The sequence below is a fragment of the Apium graveolens genome, chromosome 5 (genome assembly GCF_009905375.1).
Source record: "Apium graveolens cultivar Ventura chromosome 5, ASM990537v1, whole genome shotgun sequence".
In the NCBI taxonomy this organism is placed as follows: Eukaryota; Viridiplantae; Streptophyta; class Magnoliopsida; order Apiales; family Apiaceae; genus Apium; species Apium graveolens.
The window spans coordinates 308,602,855-308,626,573 of record NC_133651.1 but is presented as its reverse complement, the minus strand read 5'-3'; the positions used below and the strand labels follow the sequence as shown (position 1 = coordinate 308,626,573).

Sequence of the window (23,719 nt, the reverse complement as noted above, 5' to 3'; positions counted from 1 at the left end):
CCCCTTTTTGGCATCATCAGGAAGTAAGAGAGAAATAAGAAGTTCAACTGAAGATTGGATTTCATCCAATTGAGCTTTCTGAGAAGCTTGATTAACCAGAACCTCAGCAATTTGAGCCTGTTGCTTCTCTTGAGTTTTCTCAATAGATGCAACTTTTTCAGAAATAGGTCTGATATACCTGTTCTTGTCAATCTTGATCTGTAGATCTAGTTTATCAGCTTTTTCTCTGAGTGTATCAACCTTTTCATGAGTAGCAGTATGTAGACCATGAAGATGTTTTGTAGACAGAGCTGTGATCTTGAGTTGTGTCTTGAAATCAGCATTTGTGAGCAACTCATCAGCTTTTGCAATATTCTCTGTCAGAATTTTAGAACATGGAATAAAATCTGATTCATTGCACTTCTTGGTCCACTCAACACCTCTGTGAGTATCCTCCCAAAGAATAGGTGCTTCCTTTTCAACAAATATCTTCACCAATTCTTCCTTGCCCAGAATAGGTACTGGATGCTCAGCAGAAACACTGTCATCAGAACTTAAGGAAGACGCATGATGTTCTGATAGCTCAACAGTGTGTGAAGCAACTGAAGATTCAGGAATTACATCATCTAAATTCTGATCAGCAGAATTTATCTCCAGAGCTGGTGTTTTTGATGTAGATGGAGCTTCCAGATAAAGAACATCAGGTATATTCAAATTATAAATATCTATTTCATAAATATCAGTTTGTTCTTTAGCATCATCTGTAGCTTTAATATGAGAGACAAGAGGGGTAACCGCTGTGTCATTAGTAGTGTCTTTGACTTGAGCTGGAAGGGCTTCAATGATAATTGGTTCTTGTGAGATCAGAGATTCCTGATCCCCTTCCTCAACTTCTTCAGTATCTTCTGATATAGCCTTAGCCAAATACCTCCTTGCCTTCATTTTCTTGAATCTCCTTTCCAATGAAGGAGTTGCTTCAGCAGCATCAGAATTTACAGATTTCCTTTTCAAAGTATCAGAACTTTGAGCTGCTTTCTCGTTCTGAGAAGTAACATTCTCAGCTTCAATTATCACAGGTTCAGATGCATGAACTCGTGCTTCAATTGTTTCCTCTTCACTTTCAGACTCATCTCTGAGAATCATCCTCCTTCTATTTTGTGAAGGTTGAGGAACAGACTTTGTCCTCTTGAAAGGTTTGGAAGATGAAGGTCTGGTTGTTTGTGCTGATGGTTAAGAAGTCTGAGGTGTTTGTGTAGAGGTGGTAGGTGCTGATGGTTGAGGTTCTGATGGTTGGACATCAGGATATAGTGTAGTGTATTTAACTGGATAATAGATTATTAAGGCTTGTTTGAAAGATAAAGGAACTCGGAGGGGTCTTAACACAGCCTTCTTATTATCAGTAGATAATAAGTCATTAAAAGCTCTTTTAGCTAGTCTGAATGATGGAATTAATTCACTAGCTGATTGAGGCTTATCATCACAACAAAAACTATATATAAGCTGACAGAATCTAGCAAAATAAATAGTAATTTTGTCTTCTGTCATCCTATCCCCAATGAAACCTAAAAAAGCACTTGCATAATCAAAATCAGTCTGATTGATGAGAGCATACCCGATTTGTTGGCTGAATATAGGGATTGCATCGAAGTTAGAACATTTGTTTGCAAAAGCCTTGGTAATACAGTCGAAGAAGAAACTCCATTCCCTCCGTATGCGAGGTCTCTTCAATTGACCCAGCTTTGCCAATGTCTGATCATACCCCAGACTAGCCATCATATTTTGAAGCAACAGTGGAATAGACGTAGTTCTCAGGCAGCTGCAGTGCTTGACGTACCGTGGCCAATGTCACGACATGCTCATCCTCCCCTGATGAGAAGATAATACTTGGGGACCCTTGAGCACCACCATCATCATATACTCCACTTCTCCAGAACTCCAGCACCTGAGTTCCAGAGACTGCATCAGGTTGGGTTAGAGCGTACCCAATATCAGAATTAGTGAGAAAATCCTGAATGAAGTGAAGTTCTGATGGAGCTTCAGCCTTGCATGAATGGCGGAGTAGTTGTTAGGAACAAACTAAGCTCCATTGAAAATCACGTCTTTTGGTGCCATCTCTGTAAGAAATTAAGTGAGACAGAGAGTGTTTGCAAGGTGTTTGATAAAAGTCCTGAAAGAAGACCACTTCAGAGAATATTAGAGAAAGAGAGAATAAGAGAGATGAAAAATAGAAAAATAAATTAAAGACTAGAAAATCTTTTCACTCCTATATATATATTTTCTCCACTCCACAGTTATATTTTTGAAGCACGGGATTCACTTTACACCTAAAAACGCATGAACAGTCCGTAAAAAGTTAAAACAGGAGTTAATGGGCACGTAAAATAGGCAATTATTATCGTGCACATGCAGTTATTCAAAACCAACACGTTAACCACTAACCCATAATGATTATGACTGTTTTTAACTCACCCAAATTATTCTGATTTAACTATGACTGTTCCAGATATTATCACAAATAAGTCAAGCAAAGAAAAATGCCACGCAAGCATCAAGAATTCCATCAGGATTTAATATCAGAACTTAAATGATATCAGATTTTAACAGTCATCAGAACATGGCTTCTGTACTCAAAAAGTGAATATCTTTTTCTGTGATTCTTCATACAAATACTGACTTGTTTTCTTCAGAGTTTAATCATCAGAACTTCCATCAGACTTGTCCTCAGAATTTATGCAAATGACACTTAACTGTTTGTCAAAAACAACTTAATCACCACAATAATTTTCATCATTCATATGGAGTGAAAGTGTGTGCATTTAGCAAAATATCAGATAAAGATTAAAGTCTGATCAACTTCAGTACATCTTAGAAATAAGGCATAACTAAGAAAAATGCTTAAAATCTGTCATCATTCATGATGTCTACTATAGAACAAATTTATGCAAGAGTCCACCTCAACTGTTTGTGCTCATTTTATGCATCTTTTAAAATTCCTTTTTACAGTGGCTTCTCATTGTAAGTGAGTCACGACTGCTTATCAGAATTTATGTTGTCATCAGAGTATTTCTCCAGTAATCATAGAGTGTGAAAAATCACCAAGAATTTTTTTTTTCTTTTTCTAATGCATATTACTTAATACCAGCAATGCACTTGGGTCTTCCCTTCCACAATTTTTACTCTAGATCTCAAAGGAGTACCTGATTTTTTTCTTTTCTATTTTTTTCTTTTCTTTTGATAAGTGAGGCTTATCGGCACTTAGTTCATTCTTAAGATTTATTGACATCAGAATTTGACAGATAAGAAACAAGAATCTAGTTTGTGACTTAGTAATAAGATACACAAAGTAAACTTGACTAAGCTCAATATCAGATTCTACTTGTGTTAAATGAGTTTCCACATAAACAACTAATTCAAACATGGGATTTCTAATATGTTAAAGACTACTAGGTCAGCATCTAGCACAGTTATCCTCATTGGATTGAATAGTCACAAAACAATCAAAATACTTATCAGAGTAACTAAATCCACATCAGATAACAATCAGTATTAAATGAATTTTCAGATTAAGCACAGATTACATATAGATAATACAATCTGTAAATATTGATCATAAAGTCTGATGCATGAGAACAAAAACTAAGCAGATTTAGAGAAAGAACCTAAAACCATTCCAAGTTCATTTACCAATCTTATAAAAGTAGCTTCACATAGTGGTTTTGTGAAGATATCTGCTAGCTGTTGATCTGTTGGAACAAAATGCAATTCCACTGTACCTTCATCCACATGTTCCCTTATAAAATGGTACCTAATGCTGATGTGTTTTGTCATTGAGTGTTGAACTGGATTACCTGTCATAGCAATAGCACTTTGATTATCACAGTAAATAGGGATTTTAGAAAATTCTAACCCATAATCCAGTAATTGATTCTTCATCTAAAGAATCTGTACACAATAGCTTCCTGCAGCAATATATTCTGCTTCTGCAGTTGATGTGGAAATTGACTTTTGTTTCTTGTTAAACCAAGAAACCAATCTGCCTCCAAGAAATTGGCAGCTTTCACTAGTGCTTTTCCTGTCTATTTTGCATCCTGCAAAATCTGCATCTGAGTAACCAATTAGCTTAAAATCTGATTCCCTAGGATACCACAATCCTAGATCAGCTGTACCCTTAAGGTACTTAAAAATTCTTTTCACAGCTAATAAGTGAGGTTCTCTTGGATCAGCCTGAAATCTTGCACAAAGACATGTAGCATACATGATATCAGGTCTACTTGTAGTTAGATAGAGTAATGAGCCAATCATACCTCTGTAGTTAGTAATATTTACTGATTTACCAGTATCCTTATCTAACTTGGTTGTAGTGGCCATGAGAGTGGATGCAGTTGAACAATCTTGCATTCCAAATTTCTTTAGTAAATTTCTGGTATACTTGGATTGACAGATAAAAGTGCCTTCTTCAGTTTGCTTAACTTGAAGGCCCATAAAATAGCTGAGTTCTCCCATCATACTCATTTGATATCTTGACTGCATTAGCTTTGTAAACTTCTCACACAGTTTGGAATTAGTAGAACCAAATATGATATCATCAACATATATCTGTACCAAAAGTAAGTCCTTTCCATGGTTGAGGTAGAATAAAGTCTTGTCAATTGTGCCTTTGTGAAATCCACTTTCCAGAAGAAATTGAGCTAAAGTCTCATACCATGCTCGTGGAGCTTGCTTAAGGCCATAAAGTGCTTTGTCAAGCCTGTAGACATGATTGGGAAATTTAGGATCTACAAAGCCTGGAGGTTGTTCAACATATACCTCTTCTTCCAATTCTCCATTGAGAAAAGCACTTTTCACATCCATTTGAAAGACTTTAAACTTCTTGTGAGCAGCATAAGCCAAAAAGATCCTTATGGCTTCTAATCTAGCAACTGGTGTAAATATTTCATCATAATCAATACCCTCCTGCTGAGAGTAACCTTTAACAACCAGTCTTGCTTTATTCCTTATAATTATGCCATCACTGTCAGTTTTGTTTCTGAACACCCATTTTATACCAACAACTGATCCGTTCTTTGGTCTTGGCACTAGGGTCCAGACTTTATTTCTTTCAAATTCATTTAACTCTTCCTGCATTGTTTGCACCCAATCAGCATCTTGAAGAGCTTCTTCCACTTTCTTTGGTTCAGTCTGAGATAGAAAGGAATGATAGAGACATTCATTTGAAGTTGCAGTTCTAGTTTTGACACCTGCTACAGGATTTCCAATGATTAAATCAGGTGTATGTGCTTTAGTCCACTTCCTTGCAGATGGAAGTTGATCTCTAGAACTGGATCCTCCCCCATGATCCATGCTGTCACCATCAGCATTTTCTGCTGCCCCCCCTGTAGTTATGCTCTCTGAGACTTCAGAATATGAATTTGATTTTTCAGGAGTTGAAGAATCAGAGCTTCCAGAATTATCAGAATTTGGCTCATCAGAACTAGATGAATCAGAACTTGAAGAGCCAGTGACAAGTTCTGATGTTTCTCGAGAGTCTTGAGATGTGGTAGGTTCTTCAGCTTGCTCCCCCTGGACATGTGCATTTTCCTTTGGAGTTGTTACCACAGTTTCAATGACATCATAATTTAATCTATTAGAACTTACAAGATCAGTATTTATGTCATCAAAATTTCCAAAATCAGAATTTAAATCTTCATTCTCAAATCTCAGCTGATCATGATCATCAAAATCTTCAAGTCCAGTAATCTTCTTATCATCAAAAGAGACATTGATAGATTCCATGACAACTCTTGTTCTTAAATTGTAGACTCTGAAGGCTTTTGTGGAAAGTGGATATCCAACAAAAATTCTTTCATCAGCTTTTATATCAAATTTTGACAGCTGCTCAGTATGAGTCTTAAAAACAAAACACTTGCAACCAAGTACATGAAAGTATTTCAGATTCGGCTTCGTCTTCTTCACCATCTCATATGGTGTTTTTCCATGCTTGTTTATAAGTGTAGCATTTTGTGTAAAACAAGCAGTCTGCACAGGTTCAGCCCAAAAATAGGTTGGTAGCTTTGCTTCATCAAGAATTATTTGTGCAGCTTCAATGAAAGTCCTGTTCTTTCTTTCTACAACTCTATTTTGATGTGGAGTTCCAGGTGCAGAAAATTCCTGTTTGATTCCATGATCTTTGCAGAACTCTTCCATGACTGAATTCTTGAACTCAGTGCCATTATCACTCCTTATGATTTTAACAGAATCTTTGATCAATTTATTCAGCTGTCTAACATGATCAGTTTAGGTAGATGCAATTTCAGTCTTCTTGTGCAAGAAGTACACCCATGTGTACCTTGTGAACTCATCCACTATAATCATAGCATATTTCTTCTTTGCAATAGACATGACATTGACTGGTCCAAATAGATCAACATACAGTAGGTGATAAGGCTCAAGAATTGATGACTCAGTTTTGCTCTTGAAAGAAGATTTTCTTTGTTTTGCCTTCTGACATGAATTACAAAGGCCATCAGGAGCAAATACTGTTTTTGGCAGTCCTCTCACAAGATCTTTCTTTACAAGCTCATTTATATTGTTGAAATTTAAATGAGAGAGTTTCTTGTGCCAATTCCAGCTTTCTTCAATTGATGCTCTACTCAACAGACAGATTGCAGAACCATCAGTACTTGTTGAAAGTCTGGCTTCATAAATATTACCATACTCTGAATCCTTTCAGAACCACTTTGCCTGTTGAATTACTTAATACTTCACAGTGTTCTTCAAAGAAATCCACATGATAACCTCTGTCACAGATTTAAGTTATACTCAACAAATTATGTTTAAGTCCTGAGACAAGAGCTACTGATTCAATGATGACATTCCCAAGATTGATCTTGCCATATCCCATAGTTTTCCCCATGTTGTCATCTCCATAAGAAACTCCTGGGCCAGCTTTCTCCACAAAGTCTGATAGCAGGGCTTTATTTCCAGTCATATGTCCTGAACATCCACTACCCATAACTAGGATGTTCTAATTCTTCCTGCAAAAAGAAGCCAGATGGTTAGAATTTCCATAGTTATAGCATTTCTTTCTAGGAGCATTAGGAACAGACATATAATTGTTGCTTTTATTCACACCTTCCTTTCCATTCCTATTTTTCTTAGCTGCCTTTACCTTGTTTACAATGGTAATCTCTTTCATCTTATGTTTAAACTGCTTCTTTGTCATTAAGCCTATGTTAACTTAAGTTGGTTTATCCTATTTTAATTTGTCAGAAGTTGACTCTGCTATCACTTCTGTCTCAATATCTTTCATCTTTTCAGAATCAGACTTTACAGTTTTAGCTACAAATTTAACAAGATTTACCTTTGGCTTATTAGTCTGTTTAACAATAATTGGCTTAACTTGTTCAGTTCCTTTTTCACTTTTCTCTTCTCCATAACCTAAGCCCTCTTTCCAGTTTCCACTACTTAGTATATCCTGATTTGTTCTGCCAGAGTTAGTCCAAGTCCTGATAATCTCTCTCTCATTTTCTAACTCAATTTTTAGAGATTTATTCATTTTTAGCACTTCATCTCTAACACAGAAAGCATCATCTCTATCCTTCTGAGTTTGATGGAACCTAACCAACTGTTTTTCTAAATAATCATTCCTCTTTTTAAAAGTAAGATTTTCAGAAGTTAATCTTTCACATGTTAAAGTTTGATCTCTATAGATAATAAACATGGTTTTGAGATATAATCTCAACTCAGTAATATCATCAGTATGAAAGGCATAAGTTGTTTGAGGTACCTTTAACTCAGCAACATCATAACTGCTATCAGCATTTGCCATCAAAGCATAGTTCTCCTCATCTTCAGAATCTGAGGTACCTGACCAACTTTTCTTCTTTTTGACAAGAGCCTTGCCTTTGTCACTCTTTCCTTTCTTGCATTCAGGAGATATGTGGCCTTTCTCACCACAGTTGTAGCATTTGACATTTGAGTAATCTCCGCTGTCAGACTTTCCTCCTTTGCCTTCAGATTTTCTGAAGCCCTTCTTATCAGAACTTCTACCTTTCCTTGAAAACTTCTTTCTTTTTCTAAATTTCCTGTAGGCTATCTTTGTGATATCCTTCACCATAAGAGCACACGGCTTCATCATCTTTTCATCAGTGTCTACTTCAGGTAGACTTTCAGTTTCTAAATCATCATTATCAGAACTTGATGATTCTGAATCAGACTTTATGATGAGAGCCTTTCCTTTTCCTTCCTTTGAGACAACCACTTTAGGGGATTCCTCCTCAGCATTAAGAGCAACTGTTCTTGACTTTCTCCCATGTCTCTTACTTCTTTGATCCATCTCAAGTTCATAAGTCTTGAGCATTCCATAAATTTCATCAAGAGCATAGTTATCTCTTATAATAGTAGCTTTCAAATCCCAACTTTCAGGAAGAGCTAAAAGGAATTTCAGATTTGAATCTTCAATGTCATATTCCTTGTCCACCAGTGATAGATCATTCAAGAGTTTGACAAACCTGTCATATAAGTCAGTTAATGACTCATCACTTTTTGAGTCAAAGTGCTCATACTCTTGAGTGAGTATAGTCCTCCTGTTTTTCTTGATTGCATCAGTTCCCTGACACCTTGTCTCCAAAGCATCCCATATCTCTTTTGCAGTCTTGCATTGAATTACCCTATTTGACATGACATTATCAATGGCACTATGCAGCAAATGCCTTACCTTTGCATCCTTGGCAATAGATAAGATATCTTCAGCTGTGTATTCACTTTTCTCCTTTGGTATGGTCTTTGCTGGCTGATCTGCAACTACAACAGAGAGCTTGGTTGGCTTATGCGGTCCTTCATTAATTCTATCAAGGTATTCTGGATCTGTAGCTTCCAGAACATAGCCATCTTCACTTTCCATATGGGATATTCAGACGGTCTTAGCATGGGAACTCTGATAGTCTCATATCGACTATGGGTTTGAGTCTTTGGAGTTTCTTCAGTTTTGGCGGGCTTGGTTGGATTTTCTGCTTCTTCAGACATGATTGTTTTGGATCTTTACTGTATGTGTGTTAACAAATAGGCTCTGATACCACTTGTTAGGTCATACAAAACTGTAGAAGGGGGTTGAATACAGTGTAGAATACAATCAAATCGATTTAAATCACAAATAACAGAAAACAGATGTATTCGATATAACAAACTCTGTTACAATGGAACTGTCCTCTCTCAGTGATAAACAAATATCACGAGAGCTGCTAGGTTACAATATATGATCTTCTCGATGATCGTAACTCTTATAGAGTAAACCTATGTATGTGTTTATATAGACACACAGTTACAAGATAACTTCTAGTTGATATGGAATATAATTCTGTCTCCTAAAATATATCAACCAGATATCTTATATAATTCTTCTAGTCCTCGAACTCTTTCCATGCATATCTTATTCCGTATTAGTTTCGATCTTCTTTCCTGTAAATCAGCTTCCTTCCTTAACTGTTAGTCATCCAGTACTTAAGTTCTGATATCCATCTTCTGATATTATCTTCTGATAATCTAAGTCCTGATATCCTTAAATCCTGACTTCCAGTAAGTCCTGATTCCAGTAAGAACTGATATTCCCTGTTAGTTAAGATCTGAAAACTAAACATGAAACATATTAAACATGACATCTCAAATATATCCAACACGAGAAGTCTAAAATGGCCTATAGAGGTGCCTCAGAGATATTGACAAGTCAAAATGAAGATGTGAAGATTGGAGATATCGACAAGTCATTTTTGCATGTAGAGAACTCAGAGATATCGACAAGTGAAATGAAGATGTGAAGATTGGAGATATCGACAAGTCAATTTCTCATTAGAGATCTCAGAAATATCGACAAGTCAAAATATATATAGAAATCTCTGAGATATCGATAAAGTCAATTCTACATTTAGAGATCAAGAGACCTCGACAAGTCATTTAACATGCAAAGATCAAGAGACCTCGAAAAGTCAAATATACCTATAGAGAACTCAGAGATCTCGATAAGTCAATATACTTATCGAGATGTCACTTCTCTATAGAACAAACTGGAGATCTCGATATGCCTCTCAAATACAGAATGCAAATAAATTCAAGATTCAAGATTATCAGTCAACAAACGATCTATCAACTAGATTGAAAAGTCTACAAAGTAGCTTGAGAGAATACAAGATCAAGGGCCAAGATTAACTGGACAAAGGATGGTCACAGACCGGCAATATTCTGCACAGATTTACTAAGCTAGAAATGGAAATAGAAAAAGGTTGTTTTAGAAAAGAGTTTAGTATATTTTAGTGCAAGTTTTGTAAACCCGTCTTGCCAGTGTATAAAGCATACACTGGTCCTTAGTTTAGTAGTAACAAACACATTCACATTTTACTGTATTCTCTCAAGGAAGAAGTTGAGTACTTATTGTTGTAAATTTCACTAACAAATATTGCAACATAGAGGCAAGTATATAAAGAATTTAGCAAGTTTAGGCCAAGACCACAGTCAACAAAACAAAGCATGCATGTAAACAAAATCAGTAACTGAAATAACGAAGAGAGAAAAGAAGATGTACCCGAAATCATAGCTTTCAACAGAGTCTGAAAATAATGGTACACAGATACAAAAACCAAGAAAATATGATCACAGCTGAGTCACCAGGCCTTGCTCGAAGTCCTGGCTACTCTTGAAGAGAATATTGCCCCCTACCTGCTGCGTTTGGGATGCGTGCAATATCTCCACCACGATAAAACAACTCGGAGTTGATGTTAACAGCAGCAACAAAACCTCCACCTCGACCAGCACCTCAGTCGCCGGAAAAACCAACCTATAGCACTTCGAACTTGTGTTTCTGTGAGAGAAAATGCAGAGAGGGAGAAAAGAGGAGAATGTTGTGTGGTGTGTTTCATCAATAACTTAGGCCTCTATTTATAGTAGAGGCTAAGTGTAACTTACAACCATGACATTAATAGACTTTAATATACATTAATATCAGAAATCAAAACTGCTCATTTAATACATAAATCAAAACTGCTGATTTTGAATTTAAATAAAATGTAACAGCTTTTGTATTTAATCCACATATTAAATCAGTTTTAATGTTTTTAATTATGAATCTTTATTTATCAGTTACATGTCCAGATTCATTGAATCTGACTTAGCCCACTTACAAAGTGACCAAGCCCAACAGAGACAATAACCCAGCCCGACTGATAAATTAATTCTAATTAAAAAATTAAATCACAAATAAATAAAATCCTCACTTTATTTATTTTCAATGTGGGATAAATGACACATTCTCCATTTCAAGCTTTTACAAGCTACTAGTTTCAACTCTATTTCTCTATGGATTTCATTAAGAAAATTCTTAAAACCATACATGAAAATTTAAGTTCAAATATTATTGAACAATTTCCAATCATTAGATTTTAGGATTAATATCAAGAACATAATTAAATTAAGCTCTAAAATCCTAATTTTCTAACAATCCCCCATAAATCCATACAGAAATGCGATTAATTTTTCCATCATGACTTGTTTTTCAGAGTCGGTACCCTTCCGGGTTTGAACCCTCCTAATTCCTCTACTTCAATGGCTACCAGATTCAGATGGAATGTTTCACCTTGAATCTTAATCCGTTTAGTATAACCATATTCCATAGACGACGACAAGTCAAAGGCTATGGTGCCAATCTACGACTCTGAGACATTAATGGTCATGTCTCGATCCTGTTCGTCGAATGCTTCAAGGATTAACCCTATCCTCTAATTGCGACCACACAATTACATTCACTTAGCTGGGCATCTCCAGAGATATACTGTCTCTATCTCGTCAAATGACTTGACCCCATTCAGAGTTTTAACACTCTTGCTTTTCTAGAAGTGTCAGTACCTTCTAGGTTTACAGGGGATAGACTCAGATACTATAGTATCAACTATGTAGCAAATGTACTACCAATTCATCCTTACAGCTTGTTATTACCCATTGAATACACTTCGAGGGATCTCCTCTCATGTGTATTGGGTTCCCACTGTTGATGAATTATGATGGGTTGACAGTCCCATCCCCAACCTTGACTTAAGGACCACTGCAGGTTCCAGTCCTTTAGTAAGAGGATCAGCTATATTATTCTGAGTTTCTATGAACTCTATAGCTATGATCCTATCAGTCACTAAACCCCTTATAGACTTAAGTCTAACTTGGATGTGTCTCTTAGTTTTAGCATTATGCTTTTTACTGCTAATCTTGTCGATAGTTGTTCGACTATCACAGTGAATAGCAATAGCAGGAAGCGGTCTACTTACTACAGGTATTGCAGACATAAGTCCGTGTAACCATTCAGCCTCTGTCCATGTGGCATCAAGTGCATACAACTCAGCCTCAAAAGTAGACCGAGTAACTATAGTCTGTTTGCTTGACTTCCAGGATATTGCTCCACCAGCCAAGGTGAACACGTATCCAGTCACTCCATTGGAACCAGACTTTTTAGCTATCCAACTTGCATCACTATACCCTTCAAGCACACCAGGAAATCTCCTGTAGTGTAAACTAAGGTACATTGTTCCTTTTAGATATCTAAGTACTCTATCAAGAGCATCCCAATGAGTTCTGTTTGGACAGCTTGTATATGTAGCCAATTTAGACACAAAATATGAAATATCTAGTCTAGTACAGTTAGCAAGATACTGCAAGCTCCCAATAATCTGAGAATACCTTAACTGAGACACATGTACTCCTGAAGTATTCTTGACAAGGGCAACTTTCGAATCATAGGGTGTACTAGCGATTCTACACTGTGAATAACCATATTTCTCAAGTATAGATTTCTCTATATAATGAGATTGAGTCAAAGTTATTCCTTCAGTGGAATGAATCAGTTTGATTCCAAGAATCACACTTGCCTCACCCATATCCTTCATTTCAAAATGCCTTTTCAAGAACTCTTTAGTCTCGTTAATAATCTCAATATTGGTTCCAAACAGTAAAATGTCATCCATATATAGGCATAAAATAACACACTCATTACCTTTAACTTTAGTGTAGACACACTTATCACTTTCATTAATCTTATAACTGAAAGGCAATACAGTTTCATCAAACTTTTTATGCCAATCTCTGGGAGCTTGTTTCAAGCCATAGATGGATTTGATCAACTTACGTACTTTCCTTTCATTTCCTGATACAACAAATCCTTCAGGCTGATCCATATAAATTTCTTCTTCAAGTTCACCATGAAGAAAAGCCATCTTTACATCCATCTGATGGATGATAAGACCATGGACTGAAGCCAATGCTATAAGCATTTGGATTGTTACCATTCTTGCAACCGGAGAGTATGTATCAAAGTAATCAATTCCTTCATTTTGCTTAAAACCCTTAGCTACCAGTCTAGCTTTGTACTTGTCTATTGAGCCGACAGTGTTCAATTCCTTTTAAAGACCCATTTGCACCCAATAGTAGAACACCCAGGAGGGAGATCAACCAACTCCCATGTTCCATTAGAAACAATAGAGTCAATTTCACTCTTCACAGCGCCCTTCCAGTGCCTTGACTCAGAAGAATCCATAGCTTGTCGGAAAGTTAAAGGTTCGTCCTCGATATTGTAAGTGATGAAATCACCTCCAAAATCCTTGACTACCTTTGCACGCTTACTTCTCCTTGGTTCCTTTAGTTCCTTAGGAATAGAGCTACTACTAGGTTCCGCCCCCACATTTGTCATCTTTTCTACATGATCAGGAATAGAACTTGATGTGTGAGTAGGATCTTCCTCAGAAGTCATTTCAGGTATTCCAGTCTTCATAAGGTAGACATCCTCAAAGAATGTCGCATCTCAAAATTCAACTATCGTGTTTGCCACTATACCATCTATGTCAGATTTTAACACTAAAAATCTCATAGCTGTAGTGGTTTCAAGATAGCCCAGAAAGATACAGTCAACAGTCTTTGGACCTAGTTTCTTTCTCTTGTGTTCAGGAACAAGCACCTTAGCAAGGTACCCCCACACACGAAGATACTTAAGACTAGTCATCATGCCTTTCCATAACTCTAAGGGTGTTTTATCCATGTGTTTCAGAGGGACTCTATTCAAAATATGGAAAGCCGTATTTAGAGCCTCCCCCCACATGTATTTAGGCAACCTAGAGTTAATAAACATACTATTAATCATATCTTTAAATGTTCTGTTCTTTCGCTCAGCAACCCCATTAGACTCAGGTGTGTATGGTGGAGTAACTTCATGAACTATACCATTGTTTGCATAAAATTCATTAAAAGCATTACTCGTATACTCACCACCTCTATCAGATCTCAACCTTTTAAGTAACTTACTAGTTTATTTTTCTACTTCTGTTTTATATATAATGAATTTACTAAGTGCTACATCCTTATGTCTAAGTAAATAAACATAACAGTATCTACTACTATCATCTATAAAAGTAATGAAGTATCTAAACTGGTCCTTGGTCAACACAACACCAAATTCACAAATATCAGTGTGTACTAAATCTAACAAGTCTGAATCCCTAACAACGTTATGAAAAAGATTCCTTATTTATTTAGCAGACACACATACTTGACATTTAGAATTCTTTTCTATGATATGTTTTGGTATCAACTCTAAGTTCATCATGTTCTTAAGAGCACCAAAGTTTAAATGACCTAGTCTAGCATGCCATATATTCGAGGATTCAATACAGTTAACAGAAGGAATAACATTATTATTCAAATTTCCCAAAACGGGATCCGCATTAATAATAAATAAACCATTTGACAAGTAACCCTTGCCAAAGAATGTACCAGTGTGAATAAGAACTACTTTATTACATTTGAACGAAATTTCAAAACCACTAGAAACTAAACAGCTTCCACTTATTATATTTCTACGCATATCGGGAACATGATGCACTCTCGTCAGAGATAGAATACGTCCTGAAGGGAACTTCAGATCCACGTTTCCAACTCCATGTATGTAAGTCATATGTCATAGCCTATTTGTATATTCGAGGATTCAACTCAACTCAAATAAGAATGTAATAAGTAAATAGTGGATCTACCGTCAAAGAGATCTCGCAAAATAATATGTGTCAAAGGATTCAGAAACAAGGTTCATCTACAGACTTGAGGAATTAATTCACTGGAAGAAGCTCAAGAAATTGATCATGCCTCAGTGATATAAATCAAGATTGTGGATTTAATCAAGTGACCGAGATCTCGTCAGAGTATCATTAATTACAAGAATTTAATCTGAAGAAAATTAAAGTGTCAAAGTCAAGACATGAAGAAACGTCACAGAAGTTAGTCACTCATGAACCAGACAGTACATCGAGTGTCAACATTGAAGTGGTGGAATTGATTCATAATTTTCAGTGATTTTCAGAAGATTTGCAGAAGAATGGTTGCAGTTCAAGAATAGTATTAATTCTCTATTAATTAATTAAGTCATATAATTTAATTAAGAAAATAAATTATATCTGCAAAGATTAATTTATTTATTAATTGAATTAATTGATTAATTAATTCTGAATTAATATTAAGATTTTTCAGAATTGTTTTTGGATTAAAATCAGTTTAAATCAGCAAGACAATTGAAAATGAACTAGCATGACAATCTGGATTGTCATACCGATTGTCATGCCAAGTCATTTCAATTGTCATACCGAAAGTTATACTGGGAGGAGGATTGTCTTGCCAGTTCATTCTGATTGTCTTGCTAGTTCAATCAATAGTCTCACCGAAAGTCTTGCTAGCTCAATGGATTGTCTTGCTAGCTCAATGGATTGTCTTGCTGAGCTAAAATGATTGTCTTTCTAATTAAATCAAAGGTTGATTGATTACAAAAACAACAGAAGCAACAAAAGTCAATATCCATCCAAAAAACAGTTCAAGAACAAAGAAAAGCAGAAGCTGAAAAATATATCATCTCTTCTCTGCTAAATTCAAGATCACAATTTCTAGCTAGTAAAGTTAAATCCAAACCACTAGAAATCATTATCTTGTTCTTGTGTAACTATCTAGCGGATCAAAATCCCTAGAACTTAATCTCAAATTGCGTTTAGCATTTGATTCTAATTATTGCAAAAATAGAAAAAGTTCATGTCGAATTTATTCTAAATTTGTGATAATTAATTTGAGATTAATTCCTTGTAATCGATACAGTTATTTTAACACCTTTCAAGTTTAATAATATTTTTATTTAACTTCAATTTTGTTTCATATTTTTTTTAGTCCGCATTTAATTCGATTATTCGGTACTGTTTATATTCAACCCCCCTTCTACAAACACATTGGGACCTAACAATGTACTTGAACAACACTAGCATTCCCCATCTTCACAGTCAAGCTATGACTCTGTTGATAAGATACAAATAAACTAATATCAGCACAAATATGCACATTAGCTCCAGTATCTATCAACCATTCATTTGACAGATAGGTAAAAAATATCACAGGGTTGTAGGATACATACCGGTCAACGTCGGTTTCAGAAGCCATAGCCTCACCAACGACCATGTTCACTACAGGCCCACTTGCGGTTCCAAGCACAACATTTGCTTGTGCTACCTCGGTTTTCTTCGCTTTCTTCGTAGGGCAGTCTTTACTCCAGTGCCCAACCTGCCCACAAGACCAGCATGGTTTGTTTGCCTTGGGTTTCTTGGCCTTGTCCTTGTCACTCTTAGGTTTATTACTATTAGCTTTCTTAGCAAAAGCCTTCCTCTTCTGTCCTACAGTTGCTATGTTTACCTTCGAGGTACCGTGTTCAGTTGGCATCACATGTCCCTGTTTGGACTTGTGTTGTTCTTGCACCGAGATGTCCAACATAAGGTTGGTCCAGGTGATCTCTCCTTTCTGTCTTTTCAGGGAGAAAGAGAACTCTTCCCAAGACTTCGGGAGCTTTTCAATCACACTCATCACCTTGAACTTCTCCGGGAGATTCATTTCAGACTCCTTCAAAGCATGCACTATCATCTCGAACTCATGCACCTGCTCAGTCATGGACTTATTGTCCACTAGCTTGAACTCGAGGAACCTTGCCACAGAATACTTTTCTAGACCTTGTGAGTCAGTATTATGTGTCTGGTCCAGCTTCTCCCATAAGAGTTTTACGGAGTAGGCATCAGAAGAATAGACATCAAACAAAGTGTTTGTTAGTGCCGCCAGAATGGCCGCCCTAGCCACTCCATCCTTCTCAGCCCACTTCGCAAAAGCCTTAACTGTGTCAGCCTTCTCTTGATCCACTACTGGTTTCTCATATTCCACAACCGGCCACAGACCCTTTATAGTCAGCCACAACTTCATCCTTTTCTGCCAGCGAGAAAAGCCAATGCCACCGTTGAATTTCTCCGGTAAACCGGTTAGTTCAACAGCTTGTGGGAAACTATAGGTGGTCCAATCAATGGCCCCAGCAGTTGCACCCGAACCGCTACCACCACTAACGATAACCTCACTTTCGTTAACCATTATGCTAAATTCTAAATAACTAATATTCTCTTCAAGAATGTTGTAAATTTTACTAACAAATATTGCAATATAGAGGCAAGTATATAAAGAATTTAGCAAGTTCAGGCCAAGACCACAGTCAACAAAACAAAGCATGCATGTAAACAAAATCAGCAACTGAAATAACGAAGAGAGAAAAGAAGATGTACCCGAAACCATAACTTTCAACAGAGTCTGAAAATAATGGTACACAGATACAAAAACCAAGAAAATATGATCACAGCTGAGTCACCAGGCCTTGCTCGAAGTCCTGGCTGCTCTTGAAGAGAATATTGCCCCCTACCTGCTGCGTTTGGGATGCGTGCAATATCTCCACCACGATAAAACAGCTCGGAGTTGATGTTAACAGCAACAACAAAACCTCCACCTCGACCAGCACCTCAGTCGCCGGAAAAACCAACCTACAGCACTTCGAACTTGTGTTTCTGTGAGAGAAAATGCAGAGAGGGAGAAAAGAGGAGAATGTTGTGTGGTGTGTTTCATCAACAACTTAGGCCTCTATTTATAGTAGAGGCTAAGTGTAACTTACAACCATGACATTAATAGACTTTAATATACATTAATATCAGAAATCAAAACTTCTCATTTAATATATAAATCAAAACTGCTGATTTTGAATTTAAATAAAATGTAACAGCTTTTGTATTTAATCCACACATTAAATCAGTTTTAATGTTTTTAATTATGAATCTTTATTTATCAGTTACATGTCCAGATTCATTGAATCTGACTCAGCCCACTTACAAAGTGACCAAGCCCAACAGAGACAATAACCCAGCCCGACTGATAAATTAATTCTAATTAAAAAATTAAATCACAAATAAATAAAATCCTCACTTTATTTATTTTCAATGTGGGACAAATGACACATTCTCCATTTCAAGCTTTTACAAGCTACTAGTTTCAACTCTATTTCTCTATGGATTTCATTAAGAAAATTCTTAAAACCATACATGAAAATTTAAGTTCAAATATTATTGAACAATTTTCCAATCATTAGATTTTAGGATTAATATCAAGAACATAATTAAATTAAGCTCTAAAATCCTAATTTTCTAACACTTATATTTTTAAGAACACAGAATTTGTAGCAAGACAAACTTAATCAATACAAATTAAGTGAGTTTTGAAATATTGTGATTGTTGTTTATTATTGCTAACACAATATCTCTACAAATTAGAAACTGCTTTGTTCACCAAATATCCAAAAAGATTAAAAAGGCTAAAAATTCAAAGAAACACATTCACCCCTGTGTGTTGTACTCAATATCTAACAGTTGCTCTTTTAACAAATATCATAAATAAATATTATTAAAAATACAATAAAATAACAGTTATTTGATACAACCGTGCGTCGCACGGATTTAGACTAGTAAATACTCAATTTAGTAAGCTAGTGAGTTTGGCACGTGGAATCCGGGTTACTTAAATTTAAAATAAATGTTTAATTTGACATGTAACGGTGAGATTTGAATCTGAAAAATTTTGAATGGTTATGTTTTTAGTTTAGATTTAATGATTATGATTATCTAAATTCAGATATCTAGCGGTTGTCATCGGTAATAATAACAAAAGAGTTAAATTAAATCATATCACATTCTGGTTAAAAATAAATATATAATATATATAGATATTATTTATATGCGTATAAAAATATATATTATGTTATAAATCAGTTTTTATAAATTTTAGAAAACAATCATACGGAGCCATAATTCACAAAACATTTAAGCATATAACCTTTTTCATAAGGGCTTTTTTAAAAAAATATTCCAGTTCAAAAATAATTTTACAAAAATTACTGCTACTTTTTAAAAAAATATTGGGAAATATTTTTTAATTTACAAAATTATTAATTTTTAATTTTTTTAAAAAATACGATTTTTTGCAATTTGGTGCAACTAAATATTCCCCCTGTGTTTGTCGAGTAAATTGCAAAGTCAAAATTGAGCATGAAACCATCATCATTGCTGATTTCATCAATAAATAAAAAAACAAAAGAAAATAGCCACACGGAGCCGCCTCAAACGACCCAAGCCCACCTTAAAACAACCACATCTCTGTACTTTCTCCACATCACTCCTTGTCCTAAAAAAAACACAAATCTAAATCTCAAACACAAACTCAAAACACACACAAACCAAACCAAGATGCAGTACAAGAACCTGGGCAGATCCGGTCTAAAAGTCTCCCAACTCTCCTACGGCGCATGGGTGAGCTTCGGCAATCAGCTCGACGTAAAAGACGCAAAAGCCCTTCTCCAATGTTGCCGTGACAACGGCGTCAACTTCTTCGACAACGCCGAGGTCTACGCCAATGGCCGCGCTGAAGAAATCATGGGCCAGGCCATTCGTGAACTGGGCTGGAAGAGATCAGATGTTGTCATCTCCACAAAGATCTTCTGGGGAGGCTCAGGCCCAAATGATAAAGGGCTGTCAAGGAAACACATCATTGAGGGCACTAAGGCCTGTTTGAAGAGGCTTGAGATGGAGTATGTGGATTTGATTTATTGTCATAGGCCTGATACGAGTACTCCTATTGAGGAGACTGTGAGGGCTATGAATTATGTTATTGATCAGGGTATGGCTTATTATTGGGGGACTAGTGAGTGGTCTGCTCAGCAGATTACTGAGGCTTGCGGTGTGGCGGAGAAGTTGGGGCTTGTTGGCCCGATTGTCGAGCAGCCTGAGTATAATTTGCTGTCCAGGCATAAGGTATTGGTTTTTTATTTTTCGAGATTTTTGTTCTTGGTTTGGATTTTATGAAATGATGATGTGTTTGCGAATTTAGGCTTGTTAGGCATAATATATTGGTTTTTTTTTTCAAGATTTGTGTTTTTGGTTTGCATTATATGAAATGATGATGTGTTTGCGAATTTAGACTTGTTAGGCTTTAGGTATTACTACTTGTGATGTTTATCTTGATAGTTTGTGTTGTTGGTTTGAGTTATTGTATGTATGATGGCGGGTTGGGGAATGTAGGTTTGTGCGGATAATTTTTTGTCAAGGCATGAGATATTACTTGTAATTGGTATGTTTTGTAATGTTGTTAAATGTATGATGGTGTGTTTTGGGAATGTAGGTTTCTCCGTGTAATTTTTTGTCAAGGCGGAAGTTATTAATTGTAATTGGTGTGTTTTGTAATGTTGTTATATGTATGATGGTGTGTTTGGGAATGTAGGTCTGAAATACATAAATATATGGCATTATTGAAATTATGCAAGAAAAGATCTGATATGTGTTGCTTCCAGTTTTTATATAAATGATCAGTGTTGTAACGTTGGTTTAACCTCGTGATCGCTGTTTAGTTCGTGATATTTTAAATGTGAATCTATTGGAGTGTGTCTGGAAGCGCCACCCTTGGTAAAGAGTTTTTTTTGCTTGTCTTTGTTTAAGTGAGTTATGCCCTGTGTTTCTTGTTATTTAATCACGGTGGACCGAATTATGTAAACGAAGAAGTACTTGCGTTATGGACTTATACTACATTGATAGTTGTCTGTTGAATTAGCAAGGCTTGTATTAGCATTTTGTTAATCATGTCTAATGTTCTGCACATAATCCCACAATTTCAAGATTTGGTGCACAGAGTGATTGGTCCTAATTCCGTTTTCCTAGTGAACCACTTGTAAGATAGGTTTTTCTTACTTTAACCTTCTCTTTCTTTCTTCCTTTTTGATTCTTTTTTTTACAAATTCTCTAATTCCTGGTTTTTTAAATCTTGTTGGCATCAAAATTAGAACCACTTAACATATAAACTCGATCATCTTATTTCTACATATGAACCTAATCCTAATCCCTGAAAGTGTACAAAGTAATTTTTTTGATAATATCAACCAAACCACATGAGTTTAGATTTTTTAAATCTTAAAAAGATTTTGTGTTTGTTTTATGCATAGTTACAACTCCGAAAGAAAAATGGATGGTTCACAGAACATACTGTTCTTAGGAATATTATGGGATGGGAGTGCAAGTCATATAAGAGAATAAATATTCATCATGGTTTCCATAATATCATCGTAACGTTTTTTTTAATCAAAGCTGCCAGTGTTAGCTATCTCTAGTATAGTCTCAGGCTTTCTCAAATTCAGATATGTTAGCAGTTGATGCAGGTATTAGCATATGGAATTTGAAGAATTATGTTCTTATAAATATCTTGTTGTAGTTCTGCTGTCATTACTGAAGATCTTTCAGCTATAATAGGCACTGTTTAATTTGAGGTTTTTCTGAATTTGGCAAGTATCTTTGATTTGGAGTTGAGCTACGTATTACTTGTAAGGTATACATGAACATAATCATATAGACATTAGATTTTTTGTTTGAATATTTTCTTTTCTGTGCAGTAAGTTCAGTAATGAAAACTGTTGTAGATAGTATGTGCAGCTTATTATCAATCATCAGATTGCTGTGAATAAAGTTATTTCCATGTTTAGTAATGGATTACTGATAAACTATCATTTTTTCTTACCCTGCAGGTTGAAGTTGAATACCTGCCTCTGTACACAAATTATGGCCTCGGTCTTACTACGTGGAGTCCACTTGCCTCTGGAGTCCTGACTGGAAAATATAACACTGGGAATATTCCCCAAGACAGTAGGTTTGCACTGGAAAATTACAAGGTAAGGAATGTATATAGTGTCGATGTTGAAGCCAATCTACTAATTAGGAAATGACCTGCATTGGTGTGGGTATCATCATTTTATTGTTTCTCCCTTCTTTATCGGTTTGCATATGTGACATATGTCAATAGCAGTACAAAAAGACCTAGTTCATATATGACCTTTTAGCTTAGTGAATATAGGTTTCTTAGTTTACAGTGTTTTGAACTTTCCACACTGTGCACTTTGTTGTTCACAGCTAGCGCTGAAAGAGGAAGCCACATCAGTGTGGATTGACTGAGGCGTGTTTATATGTTGTTTACTATGTTAATTGTGTTTATGCTTGTTTTATTACCATAGTACATAATTATATTAAAATCAATATAATCTAGAATTACTAAGGGAATCTATTTTGCACTTGATTTGAGTTATAATGATGTATTCTGCTTTGCTTCTCTGAGTGATGTTATAGTATTTTGATTTATCAAATTCTTATGTGCCCTTCTCGTTCTTTACTTCTTTAGATAATTTTATACATAGCTGGACTACCAGGATTATGATACTTACTTTTAAGATTGTAAGCAGTACAATGAGATGTTGTTAGAATGACCTGTTTTTATTTAGTTAATTACTCAGGACCTTTTTTAGTAGAACTAAGTTATGTTGTGCCACCTTATAGAATCTTGCCAGTAGAACATTGGTTGACGATGTCCTCAAGAAAGTGAAAGGACTACAACCAATTGCAGCAGAATTGGGAGTCCCCTTGGCTCAACTCGCAATTGCGTGGTGCGCTGCAAATCCTAATGTATCATCAGTTATTACTGGAGCTACTAAGGTTCACCAGGTCAGTCCAAATCTTCTTTGACTTGGTTTTTTACCTTTTTCTTTCTTTTGGTGGATTTTTCACCTAACTTGGGCTAGTGAGTATATTCGATCATACCTCAATTGATTATAGTTCATTCCTCTCCCAAGCGTCCTGTTGCATTTTTAGTTTTGCTATACTCAAATTGTTTTAAGTAATAGTAAACACTTCCACTAAATTTCTGTTCCAACATTTTTAGCTTTTTTTTTTGAAATGTAGATTGAAGAAAACATGAAAGCGATCAAGGTTATTCCGTTGCTTACACCAGAGATCATGGAGAGAATTGAGGCTGTTGTTCAGACCAAGCCGAAGCGACCTGATTCGTATAGGTAAATGGGAGATATTTGTAGAATATCTATATGAAGGAGAGGGATCTGTGTTGATGCATATATTATCTACCTGTTCTCATTATTGAGATTTCTTTATTTTAAATTGTACTCTCAAACTTATGATTAATGTCACCCATAGTGTGAGATGGAGAGGATTTTACTTATGCAATGTGTGCTAAGAATTATCAGAAATTCTATTTTCTGTTTTTTTTATGTTTTTGTTTGAATTTGTTTCGGGCTATATTTAAGATTTGTTCTACTTGTTGAAATATCTGTTACCAGTTCAACAACATAGTGTTTGTGCATAGATCACCAAGCCGAGAAGATGAACAGTAAATTACTGTAGCAAATAGTAGTAAAGTTCAAAATTTCGGAATGAATAGTAACTAATGAATAGTACCCGATGAATAGTGAAAAATTGAATAGTAATTATGAATATGAATAGTAAAAAATGAAATATCAATATTAAAATATAAAAATTAA

At 35.6% G+C, this 23,719-nt stretch overlaps 1 protein-coding gene across 1 annotated transcript; it reads left to right on the top strand.

Moving 5' to 3' along the window:
* Window positions 1–19,490: 19,490 nt before the first annotated feature.
* LOC141659364 (putative voltage-gated potassium channel subunit beta) lies at window positions 19,491–23,443 on the top strand. Its single transcript, XM_074466199.1, has 4 exons — window positions 19,491–20,165; window positions 21,923–22,066; window positions 22,725–22,889; window positions 23,127–23,443. Exons 1-4 carry the CDS (start codon window positions 19,602–19,604, stop codon window positions 23,238–23,240), a joined length of 987 nt encoding a protein of 328 aa, XP_074322300.1. The 5' UTR covers window positions 19,491–19,601; the 3' UTR covers window positions 23,241–23,443.
* The last annotated feature ends 276 nt before the right edge of the window (window positions 23,444–23,719 follow it).